We start from the raw sequence: 25,139 nt of genomic DNA, 5'->3' as shown, positions 1-25,139 counted from the left end.
GAGCGATCATACTCGAATTAAACCAATTTTTCCAACGCGCGCAATGTTTTGAAAACCTAAAACGTCATTAACTTGAATTTTAATTTATTTTTTTTTAACCAAAAATAATTTTTTAAAAAAATTAAACAACCGAAACGTCACTGCTGTTATTTGGGTTGCATACACCGAATAGTTTAGCTTTACAATCGAGTCTGAAGTTAGCTCATCACCAATCACTTCTGCAAAAAGATGTTTATGTTTCGCGATTAAAACGGTTCGTATTAATCTTAAATTAAAATGAAACGTAATCGTACGTGTTGATTTAAACTAAACGTGATCGTTTCGCGCACCGACACCGCCCCCGGGTGTAATTAAACGTGAATTTTTGTCTACGTGAATTTTATGAAAACAAAAATGGCCTCCGCTATTATTCGATAGTGTCTCGTGTAAATAAATCCTGTTTTTTATAGAATTTTCTTTAAAATCGCGGTGATAACGTGATGTAAATGGTGTATTTCCGTTAAGAACGACTTGAAAAATATAATTTTCACCATGTCGGACTCCGGCAGTCAACGTTTTCCGAAGTGAGTCAAAACATAACCTAACTTTTTGATGTAAATAATCGATATTTTCGTTTAGAATTATGGTTTTTCGCCCTACTTGGGACGAGTTTAAGGATTTCTCGAAGTATGTCGAGCACATGGAGTCGAAGGGGGCCCATAAAGCCGGTTTGGCTAAGGTAAAAGTGATTTTTTTGTTATGGTTGGTATTAAAACAAAAAATTTTTAGGTTATACCACCACCGGAATGGGTCCCTCGAAAATCCGGTTATGATTTAGAAAAATTAAACATCTCGATCCCGGCTCCGATTTGTCAGGTGGTTACAGGAAAACAAGGACTTTATCAACAAATTAATATCCAAAAAAAACCCATGACGGTGAAACAATACTCCGAGCTGGCTAATTCTGAGAGATATTGCACCCCGCGACATTTCGATTATGAGGATTTAGAGCGAAAATATTGGAAGAATATTACTTATATAGCCCCGATTTATGGGGCGGATGTTTCTGGGAGTTTAACCGACCCGGAAGTTAATGTAAATTTTTTTTTTGTAATTTGAGGTTATGTTTAAATTTTTTTTTTTAATTTTAGGAGTGGAATATAAATCGATTAGGAACCATCCTCGATTATGTCAATGAGGATTATGGCATCTCAATTGAAGGGGTTAACACGGCTTATTTATATTTTGGAATGTGGAAAACTACTTTTGCTTGGCACACGGAAGACATGGATTTATACTCGATTAATTATTTACATTTTGGGGCTCCAAAAACATGGTTATTTCATTTTTATTCCGTTTAATTGAATTAAAATTTATAATATTCATTTTTTTAGGTATTCGATTCCCCCAGAACATGGACGACGACTCGAAAGACTCGCAAATGGTTTTTTTCCAAGCAGTTATAAAACTTGCCAAGCATTTCTTCGCCACAAAATGACGCTAATTTCTCCACAAATTCTTAGACAGTATTCAATTCCTTATAATAAGGTGGGTAAAATTATTATTTAAAATTTATAACCTAAAAAATTTTTTTGACATAAAAATTTATAACCTAAAATTTTTTTTGATCAATTTATTTTATTTTAAATCAATTAATTTTACTTGTTTTTATTAGATCACACAAGAAGAAGGTGAAATAATGATTACTTTTCCATATGGCTATCATGCTGGGTTTAATCATGGTTTTAATTGTGCCGAGTCAACTAATTTTGCAACGCCCCGTTGGATTGAGTATGGAAAACGTGCAATGCAATGTACTTGTAGTAAGGATATGGTTAAAATATCCATGGATACTTTTGTGAAGCGATTTCAACCTGATCGGTAATACGACTTAACCTCAATTTACTCAGTTTAGGAAGTTTTCTAAGAAACCTTATTATATAAATAAATTTGCTCATATTGAACCATTTTTACCATCAACCTAGTAATCTATATAGTTGATTGTTACTATTGTTTCTAATTTTTTCCCCCCAATCTTAATGTCATCCAGCTATCTCTGTTATTGTCTTCCCACACTCCTATTTGTTGCCCAAGCCCTCCATTTGGATGATCTTTTGGCTCTTTTGTCTTACTACTGCGATTTTAGTAGATAGTCCATTCTGTCTCTAAAATTGATCCCCAACATTGCCCTCTCAATAGCTCGTTTTATTGTCTCTATTTTTCAATTCTTTATTAATTTTTTTAACTTGTTTCTTCTTAATTTAATAATTAAAAAGAGTTTTCAACCAATTTGAGTCATTTTGACAAACACCAATGACTGTTTTTGATTCTTTGTATCTTTGGGACACTTTCAAAAAACGTCAAAATCATTTTTTTGAATTTTATCATCCTAATTAAATATCCTAGAGTTGTTTTTGGTAGGTTAGAATTATTTTGATTCAAACCACCCATCTTTTTCTCATATTGTAAAATCTTTGGAGCTTTTAGAAAACATTATTATTTATTATTTTAACTTCTTTTAACTTTATTTATTAACTTAGAAACGTTTTTCATCAATTTGAGTCATTTTGACAAACTCCAATTAACGTTTTTTGATTCTTTGTATCTTTGGGACACTTTCAAAAAACATCAAAATCATTTTTTTGAATTTTATCATCCTAATTAAGTATCCTAGAGTTGTTTTTGGTAGCTTAGAATTATTTTGATTCAAACCAACCATCTTTTTCTCATATTCTAAAATCCTTGGAGCTTTTAGAAAACATTCTTATTAATTATTTTAACTTCTTTTGACTTTATTTATTAATTTAAAAACGTTTTTAATCAATTTGAGTCATTTTGACACACACTAATTAACGTTTTTTGATTCTTTGTATCTTTGGGACACTTTAAAAATACGTCAATTTAATTTTTTTGGAATTTTTCATCATAATTAATTATCTTAGAGATGTTTTTGGTACGTTAGAATGATTTTGATTCAAATCAACTATCTTTTTCTCATATTCTAAAATCCTTGGAGCTTTTAGAAAACATTCTTATTAATTATTTTAACTTCTTTTGAATTTATTTATTAATTTAAAAACGTTTTTAATCTAATTGAGTGTTTTTGGCAAACACCAATTAACGTTTTTTGATTCTTTGTATCTTTGGGACACTTTCAAAAAACATCAAAATCATTTTTTTGAACTTTATCATCCTAATTAAGTATCCTAGAGTTGTTTTTGGTAGCTTAGAATTATTTTGATTCAAACCAACCATCTTTTTCTCATATTCTAAAATCTTTGGAGCTTTTGGAAAACATCCTAATTAATTAATTTAACTTCTTTTGACTTTTTTATTAATTTAAAAACGTTTTTAATCTAATAGAGTCATTTTGACAACCACCAATAAAGTTTTTTTGATTCCTTGTATTTTTGGGACACTTTCAAAAAACGTCAAAATCATTTTTTTGAATTTTATCATCCTAATTAAGTATCCTAGAGTTGTTTTTGGTAGCTTAGAATTATTTTGATTCAAACCAACCATCTTTTTCTCATATTCTAAAATCTTTGGAGCTTTTGGAAAACATCTTTATTAATTGTTTTAACTTCTTTTGACTTTATTTATTAATTTAGAAACGTTTTTAATCAATTTGAGTCATTTTGGCAAACACCAATTAACGTTTTTTGATTCTTTGTACCTTTGGGACACTCTCAAAGAACGTCAAAATCATTTTTTTGAATTTTTTTATCCTAATTAAGTCTAGAGATGTTTTTGGTAGCTTTTTCCGTATTCTAAAATCTTTGAAGTTTCTGGAAATCATCCTTATTAATTTTTTTGTCTTATTTCTTCTCTACCAAGTAATTAAAAGTCGTTTTGAATCAATTTGAATCATTTTGACATCTTTAGGGCACTTTTAGACAGCCTCAAATTCAATTTTTTTAATTTTTCTCCTTGTATACTAAACTATTTTAATATCCAATTAATTTTTATTAAATATTTTTTTAGATATGATAAATGGTTACAAGGATTAGACATTGGTCCTCATCCAGAAGAACCAAATAAGCAATCAGCAGCCCCGTTACCTTTACCCCAAGACATCCTTTGCAACAAAAATAACCAAGAATTGCCACAAAGCTTTTTAGAAGCCCCATTAAAGCGTCGCCCCCCAAAAGCGTCTCGATCGATGGCCTCTGGAGGTTTCTCCCATGGCTTTAGTTTATCAGAATTCCCCACTGAGCTTCAACTTGAATTAATTCAAGAAGATATGGATGCCGAACAAGGAGATGAAGTGAGCCCCGATGAACAACAATTAGAAGTTTTAGAAGATATTTGGTTGAAAGCTGGGGAAATCGATGTTGGGGAAGCGTCGATTTACGACGAGGGTTATGAGGTGGTTGCAAAAAAGAGGAAAGTGAAGCGAAAGAAGAACGCTGATGAAGATTTTAAACCGCCATCATCTTGTGGCCCATTTCTACCAAAAACGGCAAAAGCAAAAACGAAAAAACCCGAAAATAAACCGCAACGAAGAGAAATTAACCCGATCGATGAAATTGAACGAAGTGGGTTGTTCACGCCATTGGATACTAAGTCGAAGAAGGTTTGTGGCCCCGTTGTGGCTCCAATTGGATTCGTTAAAGAGGAGGAGAAGAAGAAACATAAGAAGCACAAAAAAGAGCATAAAGAGAAGTGTAAGAAGCATAAAAAAGTGACTGATATGGCAGCTTTAGATGAGGAGTTGGATAAAACTTGTTTAGCCATTAACAATATTATTAAGGAGGCGGAACAAGAACATGAGGAGTTGATGAGGAGTCGATATCAGATTCAACCAGAACATTCTGGGTTGATTGTACCAAAAACAGAGATATTTGAGGATGAGGATTTAAAGAATTACGAAGTTTCTGTTAAGAAAACTTTAAATATAACCTCACCAAAAGATGATGTTAATGCATTACACGAAAAGCAATTTTTTAATTTTGTGGGGGAAGTCCCTAAAACAGAATTAATGAAAAGGCAGTCTTTAACGTCGGAATTAAAGAAAATTCGCAAACCAAAGAAAATGCCAACCTTAATAAAACAAAACGTTGAAGCTAAACCCATAAAATTAGAAGAAAGTATTAAAAGCGAAGAAGGAAATATGCCGAAATTAATAGCTGAGACTCAAACATCACCAAATAAAATAGATTCTGATTATGTTTATCTTCCGAAAGATGTTGTGTTAAAGAAAGTGACGAAAAATACGATTCCCAAAGAAATAAAAGCGGTGGTTTCGAAGAATATCGTCCGAAAAGAAATATTAGACAAATTAAACCGGAATCAAAAAGGCGTGTATCAAGAAGAATCAAAGAAAAAAGTTCCAATTTATAAAAGTAAGGTTATGAAGAGTATTCAAAAGTCTTTGCAAAGTATGGGAAGTTTAAACCCAAATCATTCGAAATTCAAAAACATGTACATATTGCATAAAACTTCAACAACCACCAACAACAAAATAAAACCTTTAATTCCAGGGACCATGCAAAAAGCGGTCCCTACTTTACACAAATTACTCCAAGCGCCATCTATCAACATAAACAAAGAAATAAATAAGTCAATATCGGATGAGGTTATATTTTTGGGGAAAACCAACGGAAACGGCGACCAAAAAACGTTTCAAAACATCGTTCATATGCTTAACTCAGAAACGAATGATCCTAATTATCAAAGGTTAGATAAGATTTTGGAGGAGAATCCAGAAAAGGATTTAATTTTAAAGGAGGAAGATTACGACCGATTAGATAAGATATTAATGACGAAAGAAGAAAAGGAAATAAAGTACGATAACGAATTAAACGATAAAATGAAGGTTATGAAAAAACCTAACCTCAAAACGTCAAACGTCAAAACGATTCAAATTCCTTCGAATTTTCAAAAATCGGGTGTTAATATCAGTATTAATTTACCGTTTAGTAATAATTTAACGATTCCGAATACGCAAAATTTGAATTCGCACGGTTTGAGTTCACCAAATTTGAATTTGCAAAATTTTAGCACGCAAAATTTGAATTCGCAAAATTTGAGTTTACAAAATATGAATTTGAACGCGCAAAGTTTGAATTTAAATACACAAAGTTTAAATTTAAATACGCAAAGTTTGAATTTGAATTTACAAAATAAAAATTTAAATTTGCAAAATAAAAATTTAAAAATCCCGCCAAAGCCGCGCAAAATGGCGGCGATAAACGTCACTTCAAATGCGATAAATAATCCGAACGTTAAAATAATCAATTCTAACGATTCAAATGTAACGAAATCTCATCAAATGTGCGAAAACTTGAAAATGAAAAGTTTAAAAGTGAATTCGCCGCAATCCGCGGTTAAAGTTGAGGTTAAGGTTGAAGATTTCGCGCACGGTGACATAAAGTTGATTAAATCGCCTATTTACACGTTTAAAGATGATAAAAAAGGGCTTAAATCGATGAAATCGAGGAGTGTTTTAGTTAATTCAAGTCAAAAACAGGAAATTATTAAACCAGGCCAAAAAGATGCGGTAAAAGTCGAAATGTCATCGCAGAAAGTTAACGAAGCTGTCCCAAATCGTAGTAATTTACAAAATTCTAGTCCAACTGTGATTAATTACTCCGAAAATGTGACGTTAGTACAAAATTTACCTAATTTGGGTCAAAATCAAATTAATATGATGCAGAATCAAACGAATTTGGGTCAAAATCTACCTAATTTGGGACAAAAAAGTAATTTGGGTCAAAATCAAGCCAATATGATGCAGAATCAAACGAATTTGGGTCAAAATGAAACTAATTTGGTTCAAAATCTACCTAATGTGGGACAAAAAAGTAATTTGGTTCAAAATATACCTAATTTGAATCAAAATCAAGCTAATTTGATGCAAAATCAAACGAATTTGGTTCAAAGTGTACATAATTTGGTTCAAAATCAAAGTAATTTGGTTCAAAGTGTACCTAATTTGGTTCAAAAAAGTAATTTGGTTCAAAATCAAGCAAATTTGGTTCAAAATCAACCTAATTTGATACAAAATCAACCTAATTTGATACAAAATCAAGGAAATTTGATGATAAATCAAGCAAATTTGATACGAAATCAAGGAAATTTGTTACAAAATCAAACAAATTTGGTTCAGAATCAAAATTTGATAGTAACGAGTCAAAATTTGAATCAAATGAATCAAAATTTAAATTTTTGTGCGATACAAAATTACTTATCGGGTTCAACTCCGCCTGGTTACAACGTTCAGAATCTCATTGGAATGCAACAATCGATTGTAATGCCATCGGAATACTCGATAGTAGCGATTCCGACTCAATTTGCGCCTCAAAATCAATTCCCCGAAACTAATCAGTATCAAAATCAAAGCCAGTTCACAAATTTAACGCCATTTCAAAACCAAATTTCGGAGCCAACCTTAAACGATTTCATTGCTGATGATGATCAGGCGTTTTTGAATAACCAGCAACAACAGCAAGAAGCGGAGCAAGTTTTCGAGGAGGAAATGGTGGCTATTAAGGAGGAGATTAATAAGCAAGTTGAGAAAATGGAGGAAAATGAAATAGTAAAGCCGAAAGAAAATAAGCCGCCGAAAAATCGGCCCAATTTGATTTGGACAAACCAAAAATTTTATTCGTATTCGTGTAACGTCGAATTTAACAATTCGGAACGGTTTTATCCGATGTCGTTGGAACCCATAACAACATCCGAGGATGTTAAGAAAATCGACCAAGAAAATTTAGACCAAAAGATTCAAAAAGATTCCAAAGTTACCAATAAAGTCTTAGAAGAAATTGAGTTAAAATCGGAAAATTTTAATGAAGATGATGATTTAAAAGAAAAAGATGATACAACATCAACTAATAAATTTTCATTAAAAGACATCGAAAGTGAATTAATCGCGGTTGATGAAAAACAACGCGAAAATCAACAAAAGAAAAAAATTCGAAAAAACCGAAAAGAACCGTGGTATTGTAAATATCAACGTCAGATGGCGTTAAAAAAGAAATTGAATAACCCAAAACGCCTCCTGATGTCTCAAGAACGCGCCAAGACTTTGGACGAAAAGATTTCGGCTTTAACCCCGAAAAAATTAGGGGTTCGCGTAGAAAATATTTTAAAGATATTGGCCCCATCTATTAGTAAGCGATTAGAACGCAACGAAACACTGAGGACTTACCCGAAATTAAAAGATGGGCGGTGGAAACGAGAACCGGAACAAGAAAAAGTAAAATTAAAATTAAAAAAAAAATGTTTTAATTAAATTAATTTTTTTTTTAAGGAAATTTTTAAACCAGCAACGAAAGTTTGGGCCAAAAAACACGGGAATGGTCGTTTTTATAAAGCGGAAGTTTTGAATCACCGCTTAACGAAAACGTTTGGATTTTACGTGGTGAAAGATGGAAGCTTTGTGAGTGATGTTCTCGCGGAAAATGTTGTTTCAAAACCGTTATCGCCTATAACTACAGAGGGAATTTCGTCCTATTCCGTCGGAGATCCCGTTGAGGTTAGCTTAAAGGATGGAAATGTGTACGCTTGTGAATATGTTGGCGAAAACGTTCAAACGTTGTACAAAGTAAGTAAAAAAATTTAAAAATTCACAACATTTTTACAATCAAAGTTATCGTTGAGATGATTATCTTAATATTAAATTTAAAATCGCATTTTTTGTGTTAAAATGTTCGATTTTGATACCAAAAATGTTAAAAAATGAAAATTAATAAAATTTTCACAATGTTGTGAATGACTAACGTCGATATAAATTAAATAATTCAATTCTTTTGGTTAAAAATGTTCTATTTTAATACCAAACGCGATTATGATGATGATATACTTGATAAAAAATTAATATTCACAAAATTTTCACAATAAAAGGCATCGTTACGAGTGATTATCTTAATAATGGTTTTAAAATCGCATTTTTTGTATTAAAATGTTCGAATTTGATATCAAAAATAATATAAGAACGTTAAAAATGAAAATTCACTAAATATTCACAAAGTTGTGATTGTTGTGAATGCCTAATATTGATATAAATGAAATAATACATTTTTTTGGTTAAGAATGTCCTATTTTAATCCAAAATACGGCGATAATGATGATATATTTAATAAACAAACTAATATTCACAAAATTTTCACAATAAAAGTTATCGTTTTCTTAATAATGAGTTTAAAATCGCATTTTTTGTGTTAAAATGTTCGAATTTTATATCAAAAATGATATAAAAACGTTAAAAAATGAAAGTTCACAAAATTTTCACAAAGTTGTGATTGTTGTGAATGATTAATATCGGTATAAACGAAATAATGCATTTTTTGTCAGTTAAAAATGTTTTATTTTAACCCCAAATACAGTTATAATGATGATATATTTGATAAAACAACTCATATTCACAAAATTTTCACAATAAAAGATATCGTTGCGAGTGATTATCTTAATAATGGTTTTAAAATCGCATTTTTTGTATTAAAATGTTCGAATTTGATATCAAAATAATATAAGAACGTTAAAAATGAAAATTCACTAAATATTCACAAAGTTGTGATTGTTGTGAATGCCTAATATTGATATAAATGAAATAATACATTTTTTTGGTTAAGAATGTCCTATTTTAATCCAAAATACGGCGATAATGATGATATATTTAATAAACAAACTAATATTCACAAAATTTTCACAATAAAAGTTATCGTTTTCTTAATAATGAGTTAAAAATCGCATTTTTTGTGTTAAAATGTTCGAATTTTATATCAAAAATGATATAAAAACGTTAAAAAATGAAAGTTCACAAAATTTTCACAAAGTTGTGATTGTTGTGAATGTCTAATATCGGTATAATTGAAATATTGCATTTTTTGTTGGCTAAAAATGTTCTATTTTAACTCCAACTATAGTTATAATGATGATATATTTGATAAAAAAATTCATATTCACAAAATTTTCACAATAAAAGATATCGTTGCGATTGATTATCTTAATAATGAATTTAAAATCGCATTTTTTGTATTAAAATGTTCGATTTTGATATTAAAAATGATATAAAATCGTTAAAAAATGAAAATTCTCAAAATTTTCACAAAGTTGTGATTGTTGTGAATGACTAATATCGGTATAAATGAAATATTGCATTTTTTGTTGGTTAAAAGTATTTTATTTTATCCTCAAATACAGTTATAATGATGATATATTTGATAAAAAATTAATATTCACAAAAATTTTCACAATAAAAGGCATTGTTGCGATTGATTATCTTAATAATAAGTTTTAAATCGCATTTTTTGTGTTAAAATGTTCGAATTTTATATTAAAAATGATATAAAAACGTTAAAAAATGAAAACTCTCCAAATTTTCACAAAGGTGTGGTTGTTGTGAATGACTAATATCGATATAAATGAAACAATGCATTTTTTTTTTGTTAAAAATGTTCAATTTTAACCCTAAATACTGTAATGATGATGATATATTTAATAAACAAATTAATATTCACAAAATTTTCACAATAAAAGTTATCGTTGTGAATGATTATCCTAATAATAAATTTAAAATCGCATTTTTTGTGTTAAAATGTTCGATTTTGGTATCAAAAATGATATAAAACTGTTAAAAAATGAAAATTCACAAAATTTGCACAAAATTGTGATTGTTGTGAATGATTAATATCGATATAAATGAAATAATGTATTTTTTGTTAGTTAGAAATGTTCTATTTTAACCATAAATACGGTTATAATGATGATATATTTGATAAAAATTAATATTCACAAAATTTTTACAATGAAAGGCATCATTGCGATTGATTATCTCAATAATAAGTTTTAAATCGCATTTTTTGTATTAAAATGATCAATTTTGATATCAAAAATGATATAAGAACGTTAAAAAAATGAAAATTCACAAAATTTTCACAAAGTTGTGATTGTTGTGAATGACTAATATCGATATAAATGAAACAATGCATTTTTTTTTGTTGAAAATGTTCAATTTTAATCCCAAATACTGTAATGATGATGATATATGTAATAAACAAATTAATATTCACAAAATTTTCACAATAAAAGTTATCGTTGTGAATAATTATCTTAACAATGAATTTAAAATCGCATTTTTTGTGTTAAAATGTTTGAATTTTATATCAAAAATGATATAAAAATGTTAAAAAATGTAAGTTCACAAAATTTTCACAAAGATGTGATTGTTGTGAATGACTAATATCGGTATAAATGAAATATTGCATTTTTTGTTGGTTAAAAATGTTCTATTTTAACCCCAAATACAGTTATAATGATGATATATTTGATAAAAAATAAATATTCACAAAATTTTCACAATAAAAGATATCGTTGCGATTGATTATCTTAATAATGAATTCAAAATCGCATTTTTGTATTAAAATCTTTGATTTTTGTATAAAAAATGATATAAGAACGTTAAAAAATGAAAATTCTCAAAATTTTCACAAAGTTGTGAATGACTTATATCGGTATAAATGAAATATTGCATTTTTTGTTGGTTAAAAATGTTCTATTTTAATCCAAAATACTGTGATAATGATATATTTAATAAAGAAATTAATATTCATAAAATTTTCACAATAAAAGTTATCGTTGTGAATAATTATCTTAATAATGAATTTAAAATCGCATTTTTTGTATTAAAATGTTTGAATTTTATATCAAAAATGATATAAAAACGTAAGTTCACAAAATTTAACCCGAAATACGGTTATAATGATGATATATTTGATAAAAATTAATATTCACAAAAATTTTCACAATAAAAGGCATCGTTGCGATTGATTATCTTAATAATAAGTTCTAAATCGCATTTTTTGTGTTCGATTTTGTTATCAAAAATGATATAAGAACGTTAAAAAATGAAAATTCACAAAATTTTCACAGTATTGTGATTGTTGTGAATGACTAATATCGATATAAATGAAATAATGCTTTTTTTTATGGTTGAAAGTGTTCTATTTTAACCTCAAATACGGTTATAATGATGATATAGCTGCCTCGGCTTCCATATAGTACATAAATACTTAAAACCTTGACTTATTGCTTTATAATGCTTAAGCCACTGCCTCGGCAGCTCTGCTGCCTCGGTTACTGGTAATACATTACTACTAAAGAGGAACATTTTCTTATTGCTTTGTGATGTAATACCTAAGCTACTGCCTCGGTTACTGATAATACATTACTACTAAAGAGGAACATTTTCTGATTGCTTTGTAATGTAATACCTAAGCTACTGCCTCGGCAGCTTTGCTGCCTCGGTTGCTGGTAATACATTACTACTAAAGAGGGACATTTTCTGATTGCTTTGAGTTGTAATACGTAAGCTACTGCCTCGGCAGCTCTGCTGCCTCGGTTGCTGGTAATACATTACTATTAAAGAGGAACAATTTTACATTATTTTGTACTACTTGAGCCACTACCTCGGCAGCACAGCTGCCTCGGCTTCCATATAGTACATAAATACCTAAAAGAAGGACACTTTACTTATTTTTTTATAATACTTGAAGTACTGCCTCGGTTGCTGGTAATACATTACTACTAAAGAGGAACATTTTCTGATTGCTTTGTAATGTAATACCTAAGCTACTGCCTCGGCAGCTCTGCTGCCTCGGTTGCTGGTAATACATTACTACTAAAGATGAACTATTTCTCATTATTATGTACTACTTGAGCCACTACCTCGGCAGCACAGCTGCCTCGGCTTCCCTATAGTACATAAATACCTAAGAGAAGGACACTTTACTTATTTTTTTATAATACTTGAACTACTGCCTCGGCAGCTTTGCCGCCTCGGTTCCTGGTAATGCATTACTACTAAAGAGGAACATTTTCTGATTGCTTTGACAAGTAATACCTAAGCTACTGCCTCGGCAGCTTTGCTGCCTCGGTTGCTGGTAATACATTACTACTAAAGAGGGACATTTTCTGATTGCTTTGAGATGTAATACGTAAGCTACTGCCTCGGCAGCTCTGCTGCCTCGGTTGCTGGTAATACATTACTATTAAAGAGGAAAAATTTTACATTATTCTGTACTACTTGAGCCACTACCTCGGCAGCACAGTTGCCTCGGCTTCCATATAGTACATAAATACCTAAGAGAAGGACACTTTACTTATTTTTTTATAATACTTGAAGTACTGCCTCGGTTGCTGGTAATACATTACTACTAAAGAGGAACATTTTCTGATTGCTTTGTAATGTAATACCTAAGCTACTGCCTCGGCAGCTCTGCTGCCTCGGTTGCTGGTAATACATTACTACTAAAGATGAACTATTTCTCATTATTATCTACTACTTGAGCCACTACCTTGGCAGCACAGCTGCCTCGGCTTCCCTATAGTACATAAATACCTAAAAGAAGGACACTTTACTTATTTTTTTATAATACTTGAACTACTGCCTCGGCAGCTTTGCCGCCTCGGTTCCTGGTAATGCATTAGTACTAAAGAGGAACATTTTCTGATTGCTTTGACAAGTAATACCTAAGCTACTGCCTCGGCAGCTTTGCTGCCTCGGTTGCTGGTAATACATTACTACTAAAGAGGGACATTTTCTGATTGCTTTGAGATGTAATACGTAAGCTACTGCCTCGGCAGCTCTGCTGCCTCGGTTGCTGGTAATACATTACTATTAAAGAGGAACAATTTTACATTATTTTGTACTACTTGAGCCACTACCTCGGCAGCACAGCTGCCTCGGCTTCCCTATAGTACATAAATACCTAAAAGAAGGACACTTTACTTATTTTTTTATAATACTTGAACTGGTGTTCAACCTGTTCATGATATTGCAGATCATAATTTGGTGTTCGTTGATCTCGGGATGCATGGAAGATTAAAAAATGTATACCCGAAACTTACATTTCGTGATTTCAAACACCTTAATTCTGACATGTTTTCTGCGGATTTGCTGTCAGTACCCTGGTGCCGGATACTCCAATTTCAGGACATTAATGATAAGGTGGCCTTTTTTGTTGATTCAATTCATAATCTTTTTGATCGTCATGCGCCCTTTCGTACTGTTTCCATCCGTAAAAACTATTGCCCTTGGATGACTGATAACATCAAGCTCCTTATGAGATTTCGTGATCAGGCTTATAGTAGATTCCGCCAGAGCAGGTGTCCCAATCACTTCCTGTATTATAAACAACTACGTAATTATACTAACTCGGCCATTCTGAGAGAAAAACGGGCGTTTTTGAACACATTGTTTCAGGAGCGATCATCTCGTGATCTTTGGATGAATTTTAGGAAATTGGGTGTTGTCAAAAATAAGACTCAAGTATTGACTGATACTGGTTTTGATGCTGATACTATTAACAATTTCCTTCTCAGCACTCAAACTAATTCAACGGGAAGTGCTGAGTTGATTAACTTTTATTGGAATAACATACTTCCACAAGTTACAGAAAAACTAACATTTTCTCTTACAAATGAAACTGAAATTTTCAATATTCTATGTGGTATCAAATCAAACTCTGTTGGTATGGATGGCATAAGTGTTAAAATGCTTTTAATGTGTTGTCCTACAATTTTGCCCTTCTTGTGCCATATAATTAACTATTCCATTGAATGTTCTGTGTTCCCTGATATTTGGAAGATCGCCCTGGTAACTCCAATTCCAAAAACCCAAAATCCTCATGAATTGGGAGACTTAAGGCCAATTAGTATATTGCCTATATTATCCAAGGTTTGTGAGAGGGTCATGGCGGTCAGACTTCGCTGTCATCTTGATGATTATAGTGTGTTGCCCAGTTGCCAGTCTGGCTTCCGTCCGGGATTTAGTAGCGCTACTGCGCTTCTGGGTGTGACGGATGAAATCTTCAAAGCAATTGACGACAGACGGGTTACTATCTTAACACTTTTGGATTTTTCTAAGGCTTTTGATAGAATACATCATGATACTTTGGTGGCTGCGCTCCATTATATAGGTTTATCTTTAGGTTCGATTCATTTAGTACAAAGTTATTTGTCTGGACGAAAGCAGTTGGTTAAACTTAATGGTGGTACATCCAATACCGCAGATGTAATATCGGGTGTCCCACAGGGCTCTATTTTGGGTCCTCTGTTATATCTGATATCTACAATTGGGTTCGCTAATGTTTTGGATCACTGTATGCCATACTTTTATGCTGATGATACTCAACTGCTCTACTCCTTTAAACTGTGTGATATGGAAGACGCTGAAAGCAAAATTAATCATGACTTAGTTAAGATCGAAGAACTTGCTGGCAAGCTTTGTCTACGGATTAATTCTAGTAAGTCATCGGTTATGGTTTTTGGGGATAGAGCTTCATCCGAGTTTGTAAAAACTAACTTGCATTTGGTGATGGGTGGAAGTCGTCTTAGCTTTGGGGAAAATGTAAAAAATTTGGGTATATGTTTCGATGAGCGCCTTCGCTTTGATGGGCATGTTCGGTCCCTTCTACGGCGAGCTTACTCTACATTAAGGTTGCTTTACAACAACAGATACATTTTGAACCAGAACCTTAGAACGCATCTGTGTGATGCCTTGGTGTTGTCCATCTTCAATTACGGTGACGTAATATATCACTCCTGCCTTGACAGCGTTCACACTGCTAAAATTCAAAAGTTACAAAACTCTTGTCTGCGATTTATATATGGTATCCGTAGAAGGGAGCGCATATCACATACGCTGGCATGGGCTGGTTGGTTGAGCATGACACGGCGAAGGACTCTTCACTGCTTATGTCTCTACCACAAAATTATCTTACACAAAAATCCGCCTTACCTCTATGATAAAATTAGATTTCGCACAGATATCCATAATATTAATATTAGGCATAAGCATACGCTAACGATACCTCACCACCGCTTAGAAATTTTCAAACGCAGCTTTACGTATTGTATGCCTAACTTATACAATTGGCTGCCTGATTCCTTCAAGAGTCTTTCTCTGATTTCCTTTAAGGCAAGGGTTAGGGCTTATTTAAGTGAGCGGCAAGTTGACTGAGCACTCTTCTTCTTTGTTTATTTTGAAATGGTTTCATAGCCGGGGGGAGGATTGGGGGCTGACAGAGATTGAGATTTATATATGTATGCTTGTTATATGTAAGTATGCTTCTTATTGGGTATTTTAAGTTTGTTAATTTTTTTTTTGCGCTTATAATCGGCTTGATTTCATTTAAATTTTATTTTTCAATTTTTGTCTTATTATTTTGCTGAGGGTCATTGAAAAACAGTGCGACAAAGGGGCCTTGGTCACTTGGTCGACCTGACATGACCCTCTTTAATCGGAACTGCCTTTTTATAATTTTTTCTATTTGTACATATATTATATCTTATCCGATTAATAAACATTATTATTATTATTATTATTATTATTATAACTACTGCCTCGACAGCTTTGCCGCCTCGGTTGCTGGTAATGCATTACTACTAAAGAGGGACATTTTCTGATTGCTTTGAGATGTAATACCTAAGCTACTGCCTCGGCAGCTCTGCTGCCTCGGTTGCTGGTAATACATTACTACTAAAGAGGAACATTTCCTGATTGCTTTGAGATGTAATACCTAAGCTACTGCCTCGGCAACTCTGCTGCCTCGGTTTCTCTAATAACATATTAATACTAAAAAGAAACGTTTCGTAATTGACTGGATTTTATCATCGAAAAGCGAATAAATTTGTTATATCTGATTTAAATAAAAATAATTGTTTGTTGCAGGTAATTTTCGACGACAATTCATTAAGCGAAGTGTTATCCGACGACGTGCTTTTGGACACCGAGTTTGCGTCGCTGTTTAAGTGAAAAAAAAAGTGCGTCCGGGTTCGAAAAAAAAGTTAAAGAACAGTAAAGGTAGGATTTTTTAATATACATTTTAAGTTCTCATTTTTTAACCTTCGTTAAAAAGAGTTATTCGAAAACACGTCGATTTCGTTCTAGAGATTTCCAGTTACTTCATTTTACTTTAGCATTATAAAATTTATTTTATATCTTCGTTTAATAACGCCGTTTGTGATTTATTTAGTGGAAAACAATGTAAATTAATTATTATTAATTTAATTAAAGATAGTAATAATTATAATAATAATAATAAAAATAAAGAGAATCACCCCGAGATCCGATATGATGGTATATATAAATTTTTGTACATACTAAGAAAGTTGATTAGGTTAAATCACGAATTAGTGTGATGTGTGTATTAATTTAATTATTTTCCGCTTAGACTTAAAAAATATTAAACAAAAATAAAAACAGGAAGTAGGAACACAAAAGGATTAAATATTTCAAGATGTTTAAAAAATAATATACATTTCTTTATTGTAAGCTTAGGTTGTTTTAATTAATTCATTTATTAATAATCCTTTTAACCACAAACTTGTTTTAATAGAACGAAGCGGTCCAAGCTTTAGCATTTCTTCTTAATCAACTTTTTTGTGCAACTTGAATTGGCAAAAGAAGAAATATTTATTCCCTAATAATTATAATTAGTGCTTTAATTCCCATTAATTTACTCCTCAATTACGTTTAATAACCGAGTTTATTCATTTATTAATTTCTACCATTACTCAAGCATTTATTTATGAAATTGCACACGCTGTTCACATAAGATTCTTTATTATGAGTGTAATGTTTAACGTGAGGACTATCTTCGTAACACAATCGAGTCACATTAACCCCAACGTTTTCGCGATAATCAGCAAAGTATTCAATATCCTAAAAAAAAACATACATTAATTATTTAATTTAATTAAATTTGGGAATTTGCAACAACCTGATATGGAATCAAAACGTCGGCTTTTGAGTAAATAAAATGTTGCGGCCAGGTATTTTTTTCTTTTTTCAATATTTCGAACGGATCCGATTGGATGGAGCACCCCGGTTTTAAAAGAGACGATAAAATCTGGTCAAATCAATTATTTTATAATAAAATTGAGGTTGTTATTACATAATTAAATTTTTTTACCTCGTAAATCCACATTATGGAGCAAACGATCGTTATTAAAATCGACATTGGAAGGTTGTACCAAAAGGTTCCTCCTATTATATTCGAAATTGCTCGATATAAACTTCCAAGACGACGTTTTCCGGGTGCTGAATCCACTATTACACCCTTAATCTAAAAAAAAATTATATGTATATGATTCAAAAGCTTATTTTATTATTTTTGATTACTTTTATCATAATATTTCTTTAAAATAATAAATTTTTTAATTTCCCTGTGAACAGTATGGTAATAAATTTAAGATTATCTTCCTGAATATTGATTGTATCAAAAAAATTTCAAATAAAACTTGTTCAGAATTAAACAAGGAACAACGTTTGTAGGCAACATTTTTTAAAATTATCATTTTTTTAATTTCCCTCTGAATAGTATAAAAATGAAATTCAAGGTTATCTTCCGAAATATTGTTTGTATCAAAATATTTTTCAAATAAAACTTGTTTAGAATTAAACAAAGAACAACGTTTGTAGGCATCATTTTTTAAAGTTATCAATTTTTTAATTTTCCTCTGAATAGTATAGAAATGAAATTTAAGGATATCTTCCTAAATATTGTTTGTATCAAAATATTTTTCAAATAAAACTTGTTTAGAATTAAACAAGGAACAACGTTTGTAGGCACCATTTTTTTAAATTTTCAATTTTTTAATTTCCCTCTGAATAGTATAGTAATAATAAATTTAAGATTATCTTCTTAAATATTGATTGTATCAAAAAATTTTTCAAATAAAACTTGTTCAGAATTAATCAAGGAACAACGTTTGTAGGCACCATTTTTTAAAATTTTCAATTTTTTAATTTCCCTCTGAATAGTAGAGTAATTAATAAATTTGAGATTATCTTCCTAATTATTGTTTGTATCAAAATATTTTTCAAATAAAACTTGTTTAGAATTAAACAAGGAACAACGTTTGTAGGCACCATTTTTTAAAATTATCAATTTTTTAATTTCCCTCTGAATAGTATAGAAATGAAATTTGAGCATATCTTCCGAAATATTGTTTGTATCAAAATATTTTTCAAATAAAACTTGTTAAGAATTAAACAAGGAACAACTTTTGTAGGCACCATTTTTTAAAATTATCAATTTTTTAATTTCCCTCTGAATAGTATAGAAATGAAATTTAAGGATATCTTCCTAAATATTGTTTGTATCAAAATATTTTTCAAATAAAACTTGTTAAGAATTAAACAAGGAACAAGTTTTGTAGGCACCATTTTTTAAAATTATCAATTTTTTAATTTCCCTCTGAATAGTATAGAAATGAAATTTAAGATTATTTTCCGAAATATTGTTTGTATCAAAATATTTTTCAAATAAAACTTGTTAAGAATTAAACCAGGAACAACGTTTGTAGGCACCATTTTTTAAAATTATCAATTTTTTAATTTCCCTCTGAATAGTATAAAAATGAAATTTAAGGATATCTTCCTAAATATTGTTTGTATCAAAATATTTTTCAAATGAAACTTGTTAAGAATTAAACAAAGAACAACTTTTGTAGGCACCATTTTTTAAAATTATCAATCTTTTAATTTCCCTCTGAATAGTATAGAAATGAAATTTAAGGATATCTTCCTAAATATTGTTTGTATCAAAATATTTTTCAAATAAAACTTGTTAAGAATTAAACAAGGAACAACTTTTGTAGGCACCATTTTTTAATATTATCAATTTTTTAATTTCCCTCTGAATAGTATAGAAATTAAAATTAAGGTTATTTTCCGAAATACTGTTTGTATCAAAATATTTTTCAAATAAAACTTGTTAAGAATTAAACAAGGAACAACGTTTGTAGGCACCATTTTTTTAAATTATCAATTTTTTAATTTCCCACTGAATAGTATAGAAATGAAATTTAAGGTTATTTTCCGAAATATTGTTTGTACCAAAATATTTTTCAAATAAAACTTGTTAAGAATTAGACAAGGAACAAGTTTTGTAGGCATCATTTTTTTAAATTTTCAATTTTTTAATTTCCCTCTGAACAGTACAAAAAATCAAAATCACGATTATCTTCCTAAATATTGTTTGTATCAAAATATTTTTCAAATAAAACTTGTTCAGAATTAAACAAGGAACAAATTTTGTAGGCACCATTTTTTTAAATTATCAATTTTTTAATTTCCTTGTGCCAGTATACAAATGAAATTCAATATTGATGCAGAGTAAAATAAGCTTTCGAATAATGTCATTTTTGACTAGTGGTTATACAGGTGTACAAAAAGTATGGAATAATGGTTCTACAGCCTAAACTTCAACTTATATTAAAAAAAGTTACTTGAAACTATTTTCCCCATATCTTGGCGTAGAAATAAAATAAAAATGATGACGGCAGTCCGAGTTACGACATGGTGAGTGTGTTTTTTAAATGGAACACCTGTATATTTTAAGGTTTGTTGGATTCCTATTGACAAGGTGTTGCAAAATGCCATAAGGTTTTAATGCTTTAAACTGCATAGTTTTCGAGATATTGAAACTTTTATTTAAAAAGATTTGACTTAGCGACAACCAAATTATGACGTCATTATGGAATACACAACCTAAGCCTTGACGTCACAGGGATGGGCGGAGCTTATACCGACTCCAAACATCTTTGTCGCTAACTGTGGTAAATGGGCAACACCTTGTTCAAAGGAATCCAAAAAACTTAAAATATACAGGGTGTTCCATTTAAAAACACACTCACCATGTCGTAACTCAGACTGCCGTCATCATTTTTATTTTATTTCTACGCCAAGATATGCGGAAAATAGTTTCAAGTAACTTTTGTTTAAAACTTTTTTTAATACAAGTTGAAGCTTAGGCTGTAGAATCATTATTCCATACTTTTTGTACACTCTGTATACAGGTGTGTCAAATGTCTGGAATATAGTCAATAACTTCGCCATTTGTGGTTTTAAAGAACTTCATTAATCATTAAGGCACGAAACTTTTGTAACAAAACGATACGATTTCCCCCCTCCACTTAATCTCTGGCTTCCTAGAAAACAAATCCAAAAAAACTAGCCAATGAGAACAAGTGGAGGGGGGAAATCGTATCATTTTGTTACAAAACTTCCGTGCCCTATTAATCATGGCGCATTTTTTGGCGTTATTTGCTTGTTTGTATTGTTTTTTGTTTCGTTGCTATGGCAACCAACATTGTTATTTTAAATGGGATGCATACTTTGATAGAGAGATGATAAGTCCCTCTACGCGATGAACATATCAATTCATAATCAACTAATTACAATCAAAGTAGGCGCCGAAATAACGCCGTTTACAGCTTTAAATGTCAAAAAATTGACAGTTTAAACAAATATGGCGCAATTAAGCGAACGACAAAGAATCCAAATATTAATAATGTATGGAATAAAAACCTGGATACACAAATTACGCAATCCACAATATCCAAAATATTTAAAAAAAAAATTAGCACCGGAAGCACCATATGATTTGATATGTTCATCGCATAGAGGGACTTATCCTCTATTAAAGTATGCAAAAGAAATAATAATGTTGGTTGCCATAGCAACGAAACAAAGAACAATGTAAACAAGCAAGTATCGTCAAAAAATGCGCCATAATTAATAAAGAATTTTGTCTTTAAAACCACAAATGGCGATGTTATTGGCTATATTCTAGACATTTGACACACCCTGTATAAGGTGGGTCAATTTTTAATCAGGAAACTTTACTAGGACCTAGTAATTAGCAAAATAACAAGTTTTTTATAGTCACAATTGAGCCAAAAATTTACATTTTATCTTTTATTTCGAGTATAAGTAAACCGTAGAATTTGAAATTTTGTATGTTTGTCCTACTGATTAATACCTTATTTTCAAAGATACCTTAAACTTCCCTAGCGCCCTCTAAGAGGATGAAATTCACATCCGCTTTGATTTTTTTATAACAACTTTTTAACGCCATGGAATATTAACATAAAAAAATATGGGTTGTAAAGCTTATTCATTATTGGTACTTTTTTGTCTCTTTGGTTTTTTCTTTAAAGATGATAGTTTTAGCGTAAAAAAATATAATATGCTACATTGTACTGTAAAGCACAACTATGTGAATGTCTCTCTAACAAATTACGTTGTTTTAAACAATATTAAAAAATTGATACTCTTGCTTAATAACAGTCAAAAATCATCAACCAACTTTTAGAATAATATTAGCTCAACATAGCGGTACATGGCTAAATATTCTAAAAAAAAATATTTATACATGGCATAAATATTAAAGAGACAAAAAGTACCACTAAAGAATGAGCTTTACAACCCATATTTTTTTATCTTAAAATTTTATGGCGTTAAAAAGATCTTATAAAAAAAATCACGGTAATCAGTAGTACATACATTCGAAATTTCAAATTTCAAAGCCGAAATAAAAAATATATTTTACAAGTACTACATCCTAGCAAAGTTTCTCGATTAAAAAATGAACCACCCTGTATATATAAATTGTAATAATATGATATCAAATGAAATTTCTCGGTTTAATTAATAACACACCATCGTACACTTTCCGTCTTAAACTATGCCTTTATGAAACAGTATCAATTAATTTAACCAATTATCCATGTTGCAAGTGACAAATATAAAAAAAATTTCAAAAACAGATAAAAACTTCTAACTTGCTTTATTGTAATATACAGGGTGACATAGAAAAAAGTACATTGCATAGTGCCACACAATAAAGGACACTAAAATAAGAAAAAAAGTTCCTATGAACAGTATGTATTTTTTTTTTGGGTTTTTTTTTGTATATCTTTAGCCAGAGACGCAAAAAATGGATAAAATGTGGTATACAGGGGTTTTTTATCATGCTAAATTCAAATATGAACGAAATTTGAACATCTTCTAAAAACTTAATGTTTTGTTTTAATTAATCATATTTTTCATGATACCATTAAAATTTAATTGTTGAAGTATTTATCATTGCTTTTGCAAATAAATAAAAAAAAATTTAAATTCAACACCCCGTATCTTTTAACCGTAGGCCTTGCGGACCCATGTTCATAGGAACTTTTTTTCTTATTTTAGTATCCTCTATTGTGTGGCACTATGCAATGTACTTTTTTCTATGTCACCCTGTATAAATCGAAACCGGTTTCGGAATCAACGTTCCATCATCAGCTGAAAGCTAATAAGAAATAAAAAAATAATTAAAAACAAACACTAATAATAAAATAGGACAACAACTTACCGTTCTCGCCTATTAGTTTCTCTGACAGTAAGTTGTTGTCCTATTTTAATATTAGTTTTTATTTTTAATTATTTTTTTAATTCTTATTAGCTTTCGGCTGATGATGGAACGTTGATTCCGAAACCGGTTCCGATTTATATTTACAATAAAGCAAGTTAGAAGCTTTTATCTGTTTTTGAAATTTTTTTTAGCATCAATTAAGTTAAGTTTTAAATTGAGTCGAGGTCACTTGCGACCGAAGCACTACAATTGCTGCTTCCATGATGCTTAGGTAGCAAGTGACTTTGGCTTAAATAAAACTTAGAAAGTGCAATTTCGTGCCTCGGCGACTTGAAGCGAAATCGTTCATTCATCTTAATAAAGATATCAAGTGTCTTATTAGATGAAATTTACCCTCAAACCGACGAGGTCGCTTGAAGACGAGGTGATATAATCCTCTAAAGTTATATATATATATCATATCGTTATATATACATGCTCTTATATATATAATATGTATATATAAATTAAAATCAATCTATTTTTAAAAGATCTCGAAGGTCAAATGAATTCACGTTTATTAAAACGTCTATCAATATTGAAACTAGATCAGATTGACGAAATAAAAAAAAAATTAAAACAATTTGTTCTTGCCTGTAACGGTTTTGGGCTTTTCGATAAAGCGGAAGAAAAATTTTGATACAAAAAAGCCCCCCCATTCGAGAAGCAATGCACGACGATGGGATGACTTTCAAAGTTTAAATCGATGAGTAGTTTGACGATTTTTTGTCCGATTTGTATCATTTGATAACGTTTCCAAAACAGGCATTTCACGGGCGCCGTATATCGAAGAGTGATTAAACTAAAAAAAAAACGATTTTGATTATTATCTTAGTTGAGAATAAATAAGATTGGAAAGACTTACCCTCGCTCCTCGTAGATTTGCGAATACTTGGAGAGATATTTGTCTTGACAGCCGGCCCAGCCGAATAAAAGGATCACGGGGACTTTGTTTTCGTCGATAACGAATACGAAATCGCTGTCGCCGTTCGTTGTTTGCGTGTAATTGTAATTCGGGTTCGGGAATTTGATGTAATACTCCAAGTTGTCTAGTTCTGCCATGTTTCTGCGTTTGAAATGCGCGCGCATGTCCCCACGGTGGTAATCGATTCAATTCTCACCCGCCACCTGACGTCTAACACTTCCATTACGACTTGTCTTATTTGATGTTTAAAACAAATTATTTGTGCCAACTTCAAAAAATTTTATTTTCCCAATCATTCAAATTCTAATTTCATATTTTTTATTTATTACATTAAGGAAATTCGTTTAAATTAATACGAATTATATGAAGAGATTATTATTGTATATGAAAAGTGCTTTAAAATAAGTCCAAACACGGTGTGGTTATCTTTAAAAACAAAAAAAGTTAACCATAGTATCTAGATAAATCAAGCCGCCATCTTAAAAAAATCGTTTTGCGATAAATATGGCGATTTTTGTGTCATTTTAAAAGATTTTTTTAGATTTTTTAACATAGAAATCTAAAAAAAATATTTTTTAAGGTGACTTAACCCAACTTAATTAAATTTTTTTGAAGCAAAACATTTTTTAATGTCAAATTATTATTGCTTATAAAAAATCTTTTAAAATAAGCCCAAACACGACGGGGTTAACTTTTAAAATAAAAAAGTTAACCTTAATATCTAGATAAATCTAGCCGCCATCTTTAAAAAAAATCGTTTTGAGATCAATATGGCGTGTTTGGTGTCATTTTAAAGTATTTTTAATGTAGATTATGAATTTTAACATAAAAATTTAAAAAAAATATTTTTCAAGGTGACAACGCAATTTAATTAAATCTTTTGAAGTAAAATTGTTTTAATGATGAATTCTTATAGTATATGAAAAATCCTTTAAAATAAGTCCAAACACGATGGGGTTAACTTTTAAAATAAAAAAGTTAACCTTAATATCTAGATAAATCAAGCCGCCATCTTTAAAAAAATCGTTTTGAGATAAATATGGCGT

At 30.5% G+C, this 25,139-nt stretch overlaps 2 protein-coding genes across 2 annotated transcripts; one reads left to right on the top strand and one right to left on the bottom strand.

Moving 5' to 3' along the window:
* The first annotated feature begins 62 nt into the window (after positions 1–62).
* On the top strand, positions 63–17,260 carry LOC111418179 (uncharacterized). The gene is made up of 9 exons (XM_023050654.2): positions 63–563; positions 619–718; positions 769–1,074; positions 1,131–1,315; positions 1,374–1,527; positions 1,655–1,860; positions 3,964–8,182; positions 8,237–8,530; positions 16,658–17,260. Exons 1-9 carry the CDS (start codon positions 532–534, stop codon positions 16,739–16,741), a joined length of 5,580 nt encoding a protein of 1,859 aa, XP_022906422.2. The 5' UTR covers positions 63–531; the 3' UTR covers positions 16,742–17,260.
* On the bottom strand, positions 17,229–24,497 carry LOC111418182 (transmembrane protein 53). Its single transcript, XM_023050657.2, has 5 exons — positions 24,034–24,497; positions 23,763–23,970; positions 17,901–18,053; positions 17,709–17,837; positions 17,229–17,650 (listed from the first exon to the last, which is right to left on the bottom strand). The coding sequence occupies exons 1-5, from the start codon at positions 24,255–24,257 to the stop codon at positions 17,486–17,488; spliced, it is 879 nt and encodes a 292-aa protein (XP_022906425.2). The 5' UTR covers positions 24,258–24,497; the 3' UTR covers positions 17,229–17,485.
* Between the last annotated feature and the right edge of the window lie 642 nt (positions 24,498–25,139).

This window comes from Onthophagus taurus, unplaced genomic scaffold (assembly GCF_036711975.1).
Source record: "Onthophagus taurus isolate NC unplaced genomic scaffold, IU_Otau_3.0 ScKx7SY_16, whole genome shotgun sequence".
Taxonomy (NCBI): Eukaryota; Metazoa; Arthropoda; class Insecta; order Coleoptera; family Scarabaeidae; genus Onthophagus; species Onthophagus taurus.
The sequence above is the reverse complement of the archived record's forward strand: the minus strand, read 5'-3'. Positions and strand labels throughout refer to the sequence as shown.